We start from the raw sequence: 13360 nt of genomic DNA, 5'->3' as shown, positions 1-13360 counted from the left end.
CAAATGTATCTTCCGTTGCAATTTTTTACTGCCCACAGAACTTTTTCTATGGAATAAACTTATCTGTTTTTGAAGTAACTAAAATTTACAAGCTAAATTTGATTTTAAAAAAAAAATCTAGAAATTCAAGAAATGGAATTTTCTTAAATGATTCGAATTTGCCAGACTCTCCAAATCTTTTAAGACCTGAACCTCTTTATCCAAATACTTTTACATTCTCTTTAGTGCACCTTCTATTACAATGTTCCTTCCATTATAATGATGGAACTGAAATTGTGACTCATCTGCCTAAGCTACTGTTTTCCAGTCATCTAGGATTCAGCCAATATGGTCCAAACACCAGAAGAGGCACTGAACGTGTTGTAGTGATGTTAGTAAAGACACTCAAGTCTATCTTCTGCTGCATGTCCAAAGTTTGTGCACTGTCCTAATGGAAACGTCCATTTCACGCCCCTCATTTATGCTTGCAGTTATTTCATACAATGTTACTTGGTTGTCAACTCTAACAGTTCTACGTGTGCGCCGACAGTCTCATTCATTAATTGCTGGAGGTCGGCCACTACTACATTGTCCATGGTGGGAGGTTATGCCTGTAATTAGGTATTCTCAACACACTCTTCACACTGTAGACAGGGTATTCGCGCACCTGGAAAGTCATGATTTTCGTTATTGAACAAAATTTGTCATGAAATGTCATGATTTTAACTATTTTTTTTTTAAAAAAAATTCATGTAAAGTCATGGATTTAAGTCACCAAAAAACCTAATTTTTAAAATTCTCCCCCCCCCCACCTCCCAATTTTATGGTGTTCTGAATTTTTAACAAAATCCCCACTACAGTCATATTTTATTAAAATATTAAATATTTTTATCATGTTCTTTAAAAATTATGGTGTTCTTTCAAAAAAAAATGAAAGAAAAAACATCATTTTTAAAGTGAATTATCTTTTAAATTTCTGCGATTTCAGAATTTTTGTTATTTTTAAATTTTTTTTTATCAATTTAAAATTCTAGCTGAAGCAAGCCCAGTCATTGGTGAAATTTTTTTTTTATTCCGAAATGCTAGCAGAAAAATCAGGAGTATTTGTTTCCTTTTCAATCAGCAAGGAAAGAATCTTTAGAATATAATTCTACTAAAAAGAGGAAACAAATTATTTGCTTTTGTATTTTTTTCAGCTATTTTATTGCTTCAACTCTCTCTTTTCTCTGTTTTTTAAGTTTAAAATCTATAAATATGAAGATGCAGAGTATAACAGTTTTGGTTGTACCTATCATTTCAATTAATGTTATTATAATGGTTTTTTAAAATTTATCGTCGTGTTTTTGTCGGAGAAAATAGTAACTTCGCTAAATCATGAAAAATTCTTGGAATTAGTAATGTGAAATCTTGGATTTGATATTCTAAAATGTAGCAGGTACCCTGTGTAGAGCTAGAAGTGTTCAATTCTTTCATGATTTCCGAAAAAGAATGTCCCATGTATCTTAACTCCAACCACTATTCCGCATTTGAAGTTTATTAATTCTTGTCTTGCTGTCATAATTACACCAAAAGCATTCTCAGTCGAATAACTTGAGCACAAATAAAAGTCCTGACAGTGTATATGTATTTTGTACGTATATAGTGTATATAACAGTGTATATGTATTTTGTACCCATATATGTATTTTGTCAGTAATACTACTGCTATCTGTATATATATTGCATATTGCTATCCCATGACTTTTGTCACCTCAGCCTATATATATATCTTGGCTTGGACTGTCAGCTAGCATGCTTGGGCTTGCTTGTGGGTCATAGCCCATACGTTGGGATTCCCTTGATCTAAATCTATAAATCCGTAATGATTTTGAAACCATATGTCCAAATACTCGGATTTAGTTACTTTTATTGATATATTCTTTAAAGAAATTAGTGATTTCTTTTTTTTATTGATATTAATTTCAAATTATCATTTCAGGTACTAAAATATTAGAAAAAAAAACAACTGTCCGCAGAACAGTCACATATCCGAGTACGTATAAATTTTTTCTGTGATTACCTTTATGTATTTTTTGCTTTTTAACAGTAAAAAAAATGACCCAAATAATCTCGAAAAGAATTCGAGTGTATTATCTAATTAATTAGTATTAGAGTGTCTGTATCTAACTTAGCCGTTTACAGTTGGTAAATCTAGGAACTGAATAATATAAATCTTTTTAACTATAATTGCTTTTTTATTTAAAAAAAAATTGCCAAATGCTCTACTTTTTTTGGTTCTGATAAAGTGTCCTCTTGTAATTTTCTGTCATTACTTCAGGGTACACAATATGTCATCTGCATAATGACATTCATGGTGCAAGTGTCTTCCTACCATAATAATGTTCAATTTCCCGCACTATCTTAATAAATCCAAATTTGCCTTCACCCCTAATGTAGTCGGTCCAAGATAATTGTAAAACTTCAGTTTAATTCAGCATTTTATATAACACATTTTACAATTTTAAAGTATTTATAAAATATACACAAGCACTTTTTCTTGTTTAACTTTAATTAATGGCCATTGCCAGGATTATCACTTCAATTAATCGGCAGATGTGGCAATAATCTGCAGCAAACGCTGCTGTACTGGATGGTTTCTGCGATGATTTTTTTCTTGAGGTAACAGCATCATCTACATTGAGATAAGACAAAAAAAGGCCTTTCATCCATAAAAGATCTGAAAAAGTCTGTCCATGGTGTTACAACTCATGGTTGACCCAGAACTTATGTCTTCTAGTTACGAAATCTTAAAATTGAAACTAATCTCGCGTAACTTGAACATCATTGTCAAATACATTGAGACCTCTAATAATTCCATTTTCTGTGATGCCATTATAAGTAATTGGTTAGACGACTTTTAGACAATGCTGATTTCTTTCAAATATTATAGATGAAAAATGAAGATTGGCAATCATCTCCAAAGCTCTTATATGCAGTTGAAAATATTGATAGCTTTTCCATTTGCAATTTAATTAGCATTATTCATATAATCCATAAAATTTATTGTAATTGTTATTTTATTTCTTTTTTCAATGAGTTTCAAAAAATATTTTCTACCCTGACTTTTGGAGGGCAATGTATAATGAATATGTGTATAATAAAAATGTGTATAGTAAGAATTTGAATAATATGTGTATAATAAAAATTTGTATAGTAAATATCACATTTAACCCACTCAAGTATTAGGACTCCGGTCAATCTCCACAGCCGAGTATACTCACTCATTGATTAATATGGAAAGTTGTTGTATAATAATTAGCTTATGTGTATAAAACACAGGGTGTGTAGCGTTTTTAAAAAGTGCTTAAAGGTGCTTATTTTCAATTTTCGTTCTTTAAAAGCCCTTAAAGGTGCTTTTTTCATTGGGTGTTTTAAAAACTGCTTAATTTTCCCTTTTCCAAAATAAGATTTTTCCTTTACCATGTTGATTTTTGCTACGAATCATGTAGAAAGACACTGTTCACATTGTTCTATTCAACGTTTTCACAATTATTTCAACCCCAATCTATTTCAGTGTATTGTCAGTTTGTAGCGTATGAAAACGCCATTTAATTTACATGATTCAAAAATTTTGACAATTCTCAAAAACAATGCCAAAAGTTTTTTTTTTTGACATGACGGATAAAACCAGATAAAACCATCAATTGTCAAAAGCTTTCCAATCCTACCTAATTGTGATTTTTTTACAGTGCTTAAAAATATTATTTGAGTGCTTGAAAAGTGCTTAAAAGGTGCTTATTTTTTGTTGATTAATTTGGCTACACACCTTGAAAAAGGCTTACATTTTTTACAAATAATGTAAAAACTAGTGCTCATTTGATTAATTATAATTTATTTATAATTCATATTTATGATGTATACTAATAACATATTGTTTTTTAGTTCGTAACTTCACTATACCTCAACCGTACCATCCAACTGAAAAAATAATTATTATTCCTCCTAGTAAGTTTTTTTATAGCTATTAATTAGTAATATATCTTTATTTTTCAATTCCTACTCTTAGTTTACACTCTCCGTATATCTTGTTATGTTGTGCCTATATCGTTATAAAAATTGTGTATAAATTCTTCACTGTTATCAAAACTTTTATTCAATATAAATTTTATTCACTGATATAAATATTAATATCTATTATTTCTAGCTGCCAATTATTCAGAAATTGTGACTCGAACCACTAGAAGAATTAAAGGTAAGTTGTTTTTTTTATATCATAGTTTATTATTCACCCAGAATTTTTTTTTTAGAAAAATTTTCATTCAATTATATCTAAATCATGCAGAAACTTTCCTTCTAAAATGTGTTTTAATAGGGGGAAAATACGACTTTTCATAAATAGTAAAAAAAAGTAAATAATTAAAACCTCAAACAATTCCAAATTATATATATATAAGCACAAATAATAAAATAATGTTAAAAAAAATAATATGAAATAGAAAACTATTAATGGTAAAAACCATAAGTCTTCCTCAATACACATCTTTTGGTATAATTTAATGTGATATTTCTAAATTAAGAGCTATTATTCTAAGCAAAAAATTATTCTTTATTTGCGTCAATATATATATATATAGTAGTTATCTGCTAAAGGAACAGTAAAAATCTCTTACCATAGTACCTATTTTGGATATCTATATTAGGTACCTATTACCACAACTACAGTTGTATCTATTCACAAATAAGTTCCAATAAATGTCTTGAAATTGAATTATATTTTATTGCTGAAAATTGTGAAATATTTGAGCCAGATTAGTGTTATGCTAGTGTTTATAATTTTTCAAGTTAAAGATAAAAAAAATATATATATTAGCTCAAAAACCATAAATTTTTATAGCACAAAGTATGTACTAAACAAATGAAAAAGTTTTTTTTTTTTTTTTTTTTTTTTTTAAAATTATTGAATAATTATTGAAAATTATATCAGTTAATCATTTTGTTTATTATTTACTTTTAATTTAAAGATAGTGCTGCCATCCTAGCTCATTTTGTGAATTGCTTTTTTACTTAAAAAAGACAGTTTTGTTCTGACAGACAATGAATGAGATTGTCTAACCTAAGATTGCTTATTTATAACATATTTTTCTTTTTTTTTAATAAAAGTTTTTGTGTTTTTTCTATAACTTCATATGGAGTTATAGAACCACATAACAAAATGCAAAGCACCTTGGTTTTAAGAATTTCATTAAAAAAGGCTTCTGCTGTGTTTGAACGGTCACCAACTAATAAATACATGTAGAATCAATAGAATTTTTTCACTAGTAAGCTTTTCATTGTCAGCTTTCAGAATGTATAGTAATTCTGTGACTTAAGTGTGACATTAGTTGTGAAAAAATACAGTTAATTCCTCTGTTTAAAAAAACAAAATTACCTTTCGGAGCAACCTAATGAATTTCTCAAAAGTTAAACAAACACTAACAATATACATTATTTCTTTGTAATTGTACAATAAATTTAGATTTTATTTAAAAAATAATTGCTCTGTCTGAAAAAGAAAAACTTAAAATACATTTTGCTATAATATTATCATTTTATAAGCCACAAGAATGAATTGCTAACTTAAAAAGTGAACATCATTCAGAATAGCTGCCAACAACTTTTAAAATTTTTACTTTATTCTCAATAGATAGTGCTTAACATGTAATGCCTTTGCAGGACATTTTCAACAAAAATTTTAAAAAAATCTACAGTATTTAAGATAAAAATCAAAATGAACCTTCACACTAAGAAAATTTTCAACGAAATGCTGCTAAATGTTTAGATGTATCTTTCGCATTAGTCATTATGGGTGGAGGCAGCAGTGTAGTGCATGAGTCATCAGGCTTTTCGCTTTTCATTTAAGGTGGACACAATGACCAAGCTATTCCCCACATTCTTATCAGTTTAATTGTTCTTCTAAGGGTTAACATTCCTTTGCTCACACCTGTCACCTTCACAAGTCACCTTTTTTGTAATAAAGGAGTGAGGAAAGTCAGTGGTCTTTGTTAATTTTACATCGCTCCCTTACTTGTTTTTGTGACAGAAAGTTAAAACTCGATAAGACATTTTAAATATAAACAGAGATGATTGTGCTCCAGAAAAATTCCAGATTTTTCGCTAACCACGATCCGGAAGTTTCCGGATTTCAAAGGTTCAGGAGTTTCAATAAATCATCGATCACATTTATGCTTAAAAATTCTTGCATATTTTTTTTTAAACATTTGAACTAGAATTTATACTTGGCTTCTCTTTCATTTGTAAATATTTTTTTCTGGTAAAATAATAAATGTGATTAGAGATAAAAGTAAACTTATAAATAATTATTTATTTAAATTATGCTCATTCATATAATTTACTGAGAATTTCATGTTTTGAAAATATCAATGATTTAAATTTATGAGGACATTAATTTTTTGAAATGCGTCATTAATGATTTTACTCAAGAAATTTGCAGGAATTTTGAGCTCGGTTCACAATCACCCCTGATATAAAGTTTAAAAAAATAAAAATTGGAAGAGAGTGAAAACTTCTTAAACAGGAGAACAAACTTATAAAAGTAAATTTAACATTATGGTATTTGGGTTTTTTTCAAAAAATGCGAGAAATCTTTTTAACTGGGTTCCACTATATTCAAAAATTACTGTATATTCTGCAATTAAACGGTATACATTAAGTAACATTGCTTCTGAGACAAGACATATTTTTTTATTTGTGTATTGAACTATTTGAGTGATTTGATCTTAGACTTAGAGGTTGAATCTGAATAAAATTCAGCAAACACTACAGGAGCATCGATAGATTATATATTTTTATTTATTTAAACCAAGATATTTATTATTGACTTTTTATTATTTTAAGACTAATGCAGTATAAATTATTTTAGTTACTGAGGCCACAACTCGTACAGTACATTTCACTCCTTCTAGTAAGTATAAAGATTTCCCTGTTGGAAGGGTTATTTGGGCATTTTTCTTTTAATTTAGAAATCCTAGAAATTTCACAGAACAAAACTTTATTTCTAAAAAAAATAAATTCTTAAGGCATGTACTTAAATAAACTCGAAAAAACTAGCAATTTAAACTTATCATTTCTTTCAGTCTATTCATTTAATCAATTGTAATGTATTTTACCTTAATTTTCTTTTGAAAGTTGCGCACTTTTTTATACTTGCTTGTCTTTTTTTATGCACATTTTTGACTTATTTTCTTAAATACACACAAATTAAGCATAACTAGAAGGCAGTAGATATTTTTAAAGTGTGTGAATGGGAAACTGTTATGTGAATAGAAAAAAGTAAATTTAAAATATATCAAATGTTATTAAATTATTCACATTATTTTTTATAAATGGAACTCAGACTTTAATAAAAATTGGATTGAAATATTTTTTACTCAAATAGTACTGTTTTTTGGTTCATGATAAAATATTATAATATTCTTTAAGATCAATATTTTCCAAAACATATTTTCAGGAATTGTAGAATACTTTTAAAAACGCAATTTATTTAATATTTGTTTTGCTTACATTCTATTTTATGTTTTCTATAGCTTCTGTTGTAACTCATGCTAAAGCTGTGCCAACCAGTAAGAATTCCTTTTGTTTTGCTTTATTAGTATCAATTACCTAAAATAACTTGATCCTAATTAAAGCTTGTAATATCTATGTAAAATTATGTGACATCTTGAAATATTAACTGCATCAATAATCTGTTATATATTTCTTCTATTTGTCCTTTAATTTATTTTTAATCTTAACTATTAAATACCAAGTAATTAGGTATGCTGTAGTTAACCACTTGAATTGATTATAAATAGATAATTTTTTATTTAAACCAGCATATTTACTATGGGTTTCTTATTATATTAGACTTAGAGGTTAGGCAGCTCCAAGAACAGCGCACGTCGACCAGAGGTCTGGTGTACCCAAATCCCAAGTCATGATTACCAAGAAAGCCGTATAGCTGAAATAAAATTCAGCAAACACCTTACAGGAGCATCTTGCAGTTCCTAGGCCTTAATACAATGTTGCCCTAACTGCTCAAATCTTTGACCAGAATAGACTTCACAATCACAAAGTATATGCCGTGATGTCACTTCTTCAAGGTGACAACCCTTGCAAAGAGGATTAGTTTCAATAACCATCGCATATAGGTGTCTCCTGAGGATGCAGTGTCCAGTGAGAAGACCAATGATCTTCCTCGAGTTGTTCCTGTTTAGTTTCAGAAGCTCTTTTTGACGTACACTGGGACAGTCACGATTCAGCTCCTTAGCTTGTCTCTGACCGTCTGTGTCACGCCATTGCTCATGGGCAATTTTGCCATAGAGCTTGAATATAGATGCCCTGAAAGATTTGGGAGAAATTTCCAAGGCTGGTTCAGGGCCAATTCCCAGGTTGATAACTGAATAAATTTCCTAAAAAAGTCCCTGTTGAAATAGCATGTTTGCCGAGATTATTGTTTCCTTGAGTATTTACTAATACGTAAGAAATTAACCTCATTGATAGAAATCAGTTTTAAACGTTTTTTGTTCTTAAATGTTTAGTTTTTTCATTTTTTTTTTATTCAGAACTGATTTTTTAAATAAATTTTTTTTTACTATCTTTGATGAATTAAATACCTATTCAAAATTATGAGTAAACATAATACATAACATTTCAAATTCATTTAATGTCAATCATAACTAGAAAATATTGTACTTTTTCTATTTTGATGTCTCTAAAAATGCCAATGTGAAAAATATTAAGTACATCATGATAACAATTATCATAAACTTTATATTATTTCGTAAGATCAACTGGATTTTTTCCTATCCATGTTGGCAGCTATGAATTAATATTCATAATTAAATAATAATTAATATTCAGCATTAAATTTCTTAATCTTTTTATGAAGTTCAGAATTTGAAACTGATGGTTTTAAATATTTTTGATTGTATTTCTACCATTTCTTGATAATTTATTTAAAAAAAAGGAAAGAAGGTTATTGAGTTCTTTAAAATAAGCATTGTGTAATGCTCTTGAATTTTCTTTTAGTATTGTTCTTAAAAAATAATCTATTACTTAATTGATTGTTTCCATTTTCTATGTGAAACTTTTATAGTTATAAACATAACTAATTTCGGTTTTTCGCAGAACTTGTTCGCTTTAGTGCTTATATTAAACATCCTTATGTGATAGTTGCAAAATCTATTTATGTTTCTATCCTATTAAAATGAAGACAAAAAATAACTTTAAATTTTAATTTCGCTCAACTTAATCATGATTGTTGCTATAATTGCTGTTGCTATGTAATTTTATATTCTCTGCAATTATTGTGTGTAACAAATTTTGGTATCAGTTGTACATATTTTGCATCAAGCTGAGCTCTGCCTGCTTCACAATCAATATTTTATATCGAAAATTTAAAATATGTTGAAGATGTTATAAAATTATTATTGCTCTATTACAGAAAAAATTACCCTATTTATGATGAATTAGTTAAAATGTTTATTTCAATTGAAAAAAATATGTGTTATTAGATGCTCCAAATTTTCAAAATACAGTAGTCTCGATAATTTCAGCCTCGATAGTTCGAGTTTCCCATAAATTCGAGCTAATGAAAAAAGTCTGTCTTGCTCCCAAATAATGATCAACGCACACACAACACGTGTAACGATTATTACTATTGGTTTTACGGCGATTAATACGGCTGAATGCTGGAAACGATATTGTGCATTAAACACTGAACCATGTGAATAGTGTGTTTAAACAAAAAACATTAGACAATTATTTTAAAGTACAATTAACCTGATGCAGTAATATAATGAATATTGCAACTTGGTGTAATGTTGTAAATGTATCCTGATCTTCTATGTAAGTAAACTTTCTTTAAATATAATATATTTTTTTAATAAATGCTGAAATTTAAAAACTGCTTTGTTTCTATTTATTTAAATATTTACTATTTAATTTTAAGTTTTCAAGAGATAGAGGTAGACTCAGTCCTGTCTACTTGAAATTATTGATTCTCTACTATAATTTAATGTTTCTGATTGAGACAAGTAACTGGATAATGCTTCTGGGGTAAAATTAACAGTGTAAAATTTTCCTTTCAATTTTTAATAGTTTTCTTTAAAATGCTAGTAATTCTTTCATTTCTTATCATGCCGTTAAATAATAAACTATTCTGTTGAGTAATTAAACTAATAAATAACAACCGTCGTGCCATTGAAAAATATCCGACTTTATTCTTTGTTTTACTTGTGCATTGGAGAAAATAAAATTGCTATTTCATAATTTTTATTTTATTTCTTTTTAATATTTATAAACGTACCTTAAATACACTTTATTTTTATTTTATAAGACATTGTCTCATCTTTTTTTTTTCTTCATCATTTTAAGACTAATATATTTCTATTTCTTTCAGCTACTACTGTTCGGACAATACATTACACTCCGTCTAGTAAGTTGAAAGTTCTCTGATGCCTTTCTTGCAGTTAATTTTTTTTCCTTTAAAGACTAAATAATTAATGTTTCAATCTTTGTATATTGATTTATAAATTTTTAAAGAAAATGGTAAAATTTTTATTTGATGCTCAGAAGTTCAGAAACGATCTGCTCTAAAATTTATTCCTTACATTTTGTTTAATTATGCTTAGTAATATTTTACTTACAGTTTCATTATCTCTTTAGCTTCCATTGTGACTCATACTGTTCCTGTGCCATCAACTACTCAAAAACGTAAGAATTTCTTGCTTTTAGCTGAAGTAAATATTATCTAAAATAAATGTTAGCTGCTTGAATCATGAAAATTGTACAGTTAACTCTCTCTACTACTATATCCGATGCAAGAATAACTCCCTCTACTACGATATCCGATGCAAGAATAACTCCCTCTAGTACAATAATGTTTTGATATGTACAATAATGTTTTGATATTTGATTTGATAATGTAATTCATATGCAATAACGTGCATATGAATTAATGTTCTTCTCCTCTTTAATGTTCTTCTCCTCTCTATATTGCGTTATTCTCCGAAGCACTAAACCCCTGTAAAAGGGTTTTTTTCTCAAATTTTAACCTTATTTTCTCCATTTATTATTGGTTTTCAAGCGATGTCAAAAATCTCTATCATCTTTTGCCATTTTTATCTGTCTTTTTCAACAAGAGTATGCTCACTGCTGATTATGTACTTCATATTTCTTTTCACCACAGTGAATGGCTTTCGTATTCTGATTTCAATAATACGACCTTGACATACATAGACCACCCCAAGAACTTCTATTCTTAGAATTGCCTCCCTTATCTCTTAAGAAGCCACAGATGTAACATTCCTATCTGGTTTTATATTTAGCTGTGATTAACACTCTGCAAATTAAATTTCTATATACAGTAGAGAACCGATTATCCGGAACGATCGGGACTATCGCTATTCCGGATAACTGATTTTTCCGGTTTTCTGAATCGCTACAAAAAGCCGTTTTTTTAGTGTTAAACCCTGGANTATTTCCAAAATGATGGTAAGGTAAACATCTTTAAAAAAAGAAAGAAAAATCCTAAAATCTTATGAGGAAAAAAAAAATTTTTTTTTTAAAAATTGCGGGAAAATTTATGGAATTTCGTTCCGGTTTTTTGGTTTTCCGGTTTTCTGATTTCCGGATAACGGGTTCGGTACTGTAATATATAAATACATTTATAGTTAATACATATATAACATTAAAATTTGAAGAAAAACTTATTGTGTCAAAAAGTATGTAGGAGCCCTCGAGGGCCCCCCGTACGCTGAATTAAGCGAACGGGGGGCCCTTGGCTATTCAAAATTTTGGGGCCCTTAGATCAAATTTTTTTTGTTGTATACTTTTTATTTATTCAAATATGAAAGTATTTATATATCTTTTCATTTAAGAAAGTATATTTAAAATAAAAATAAATTAAATATTAATAAGTAATAAATAAATATGATTAACATTATACNTATGTGCCGAGTTTCGTGCCTGGGCGAGGCTTCTGGGGCGATATATTGTGATTACAGACACACACACACAGCCGCTTTTATTATTATGTATAGATATTTGAAATTGATTTTTTTTTTAAATCATTATTTTTCTTAATTTTTTAAAATTTATTTTCAAAAGAGCCATTTTAAGGGGGCCCCTAATCCTTGGGGTCCCCAGCCCATGGCGTAGTCTGGCCTGATGGGTAATCCGTCTCTAGCCCTCGATATAACAATATATCCCTCTATATTTATTTGGCCCCCAAAATATTTTTGTAGTGAGGTTTTACCGTATTTAAAATTACTCTTACAAAAGTAACTGTACTTATACGTGTTTAAGTTAACTCTTTAAACACCTAAATTGCACGAATTTGAAGTTGAATGATTAAATTGCATGAATTGGAATTTAAACAATTAAATTGCATAAATTTGAAGTTATTAGATTAATTAAAAGTTAAATTGCATGAATAAGTAGGACATCTAGACACAAAGTTTTAATTCCGACTCTTCTCTAATAATAAATCTGACTCTTATTGTAAATAGTTAACTTTATCTGTAAGATAAATACAAATTTGACAGAAGTAATACTATTACAACTTAATTTATCAATAATAAAAACTTTTACAGCATACTGTTTGCTTATCAATGTTAAGGTACGAAATACCATTCTACAAGGTATTCAATTTTGACTCTTGCTCCCTTAAGTTCCATAAAATATCATTTTGGATAGCACAATAATAATGAAATAGAAAAGCAACAATAATGAAAATAGCACATTTCTTAAAAGATCCAACATTTTATATGCATCAAAAATGATTTGGCAATATTTAGAAATCTTTTTAAAGCTGAGATGAATTCTTTCAACTAACTGAAAATCAAAAATTCAGCAGACTCAGGCAACTGAATGATATTATTTAATAATAAAAGAGCAAGAATTAACTTTCTTTTGGAAGAGATCACATCTTCAAATTATTTTTTATATTTGATTACTACTTTAAATTATTAAAATCTATTTTTTTTATTGTTTTTGGATAACAAATTTTTGTACTTGGTTAGAATTTTCTTCTTTTTCTTACAAATGGGCCTTTATTTTGAAAATTGAAATAAGCCCTTTTCAGGCTAAAAAGTTGCTCATTTTGACAAATAATATTAAGTTATTATTACTGTTATTAATATTGTTATTATTGGTATCAACCAAATTGATAAATCTTTGCCAATATTTTTAAATCAAATCAAACACCAACCCTTAAATATTTTCACATGTGAAAAAATGGACTTTTTCCACTTTAAAAAACATTGACATAAATGGGAATAAGATCAATTTATACAACGAATATTCACAAAATCAACTAAGTTTAGGTTAAAAATAAGGGTTTGACATCTACATTTTAAAATATG

At 28.2% G+C, this 13360-nt stretch overlaps 1 protein-coding gene across 1 annotated transcript in view; it reads left to right on the top strand.

Annotated features, from left to right (window-relative positions):
• Positions 1 to 13360, top strand: part of LOC107436429 (uncharacterized) — a 208279-nt gene that overhangs the window by 104358 nt on the left and 90561 nt on the right. The window contains exons 76-82 of the mRNA XM_071185916.1: positions 1957 to 2010; positions 3900 to 3962; positions 4162 to 4209; positions 6877 to 6918; positions 7541 to 7576; positions 10396 to 10431; positions 10662 to 10709. Coding sequence (XP_071042017.1) covers positions 1957 to 2010; positions 3900 to 3962; positions 4162 to 4209; positions 6877 to 6918; positions 7541 to 7576; positions 10396 to 10431; positions 10662 to 10709 — 327 coding nt within the window. The remainder of the gene's footprint in view (positions 1 to 1956; positions 2011 to 3899; positions 3963 to 4161; positions 4210 to 6876; positions 6919 to 7540; positions 7577 to 10395; positions 10432 to 10661; positions 10710 to 13360) is intronic.

Source organism: Parasteatoda tepidariorum, chromosome 9 (genome assembly GCF_043381705.1).
Source record: "Parasteatoda tepidariorum isolate YZ-2023 chromosome 9, CAS_Ptep_4.0, whole genome shotgun sequence".
Taxonomy (NCBI): Eukaryota; Metazoa; Arthropoda; class Arachnida; order Araneae; family Theridiidae; genus Parasteatoda; species Parasteatoda tepidariorum.
The sequence above is the reverse complement of the archived record's forward strand: the minus strand, read 5'-3'. Positions and strand labels throughout refer to the sequence as shown.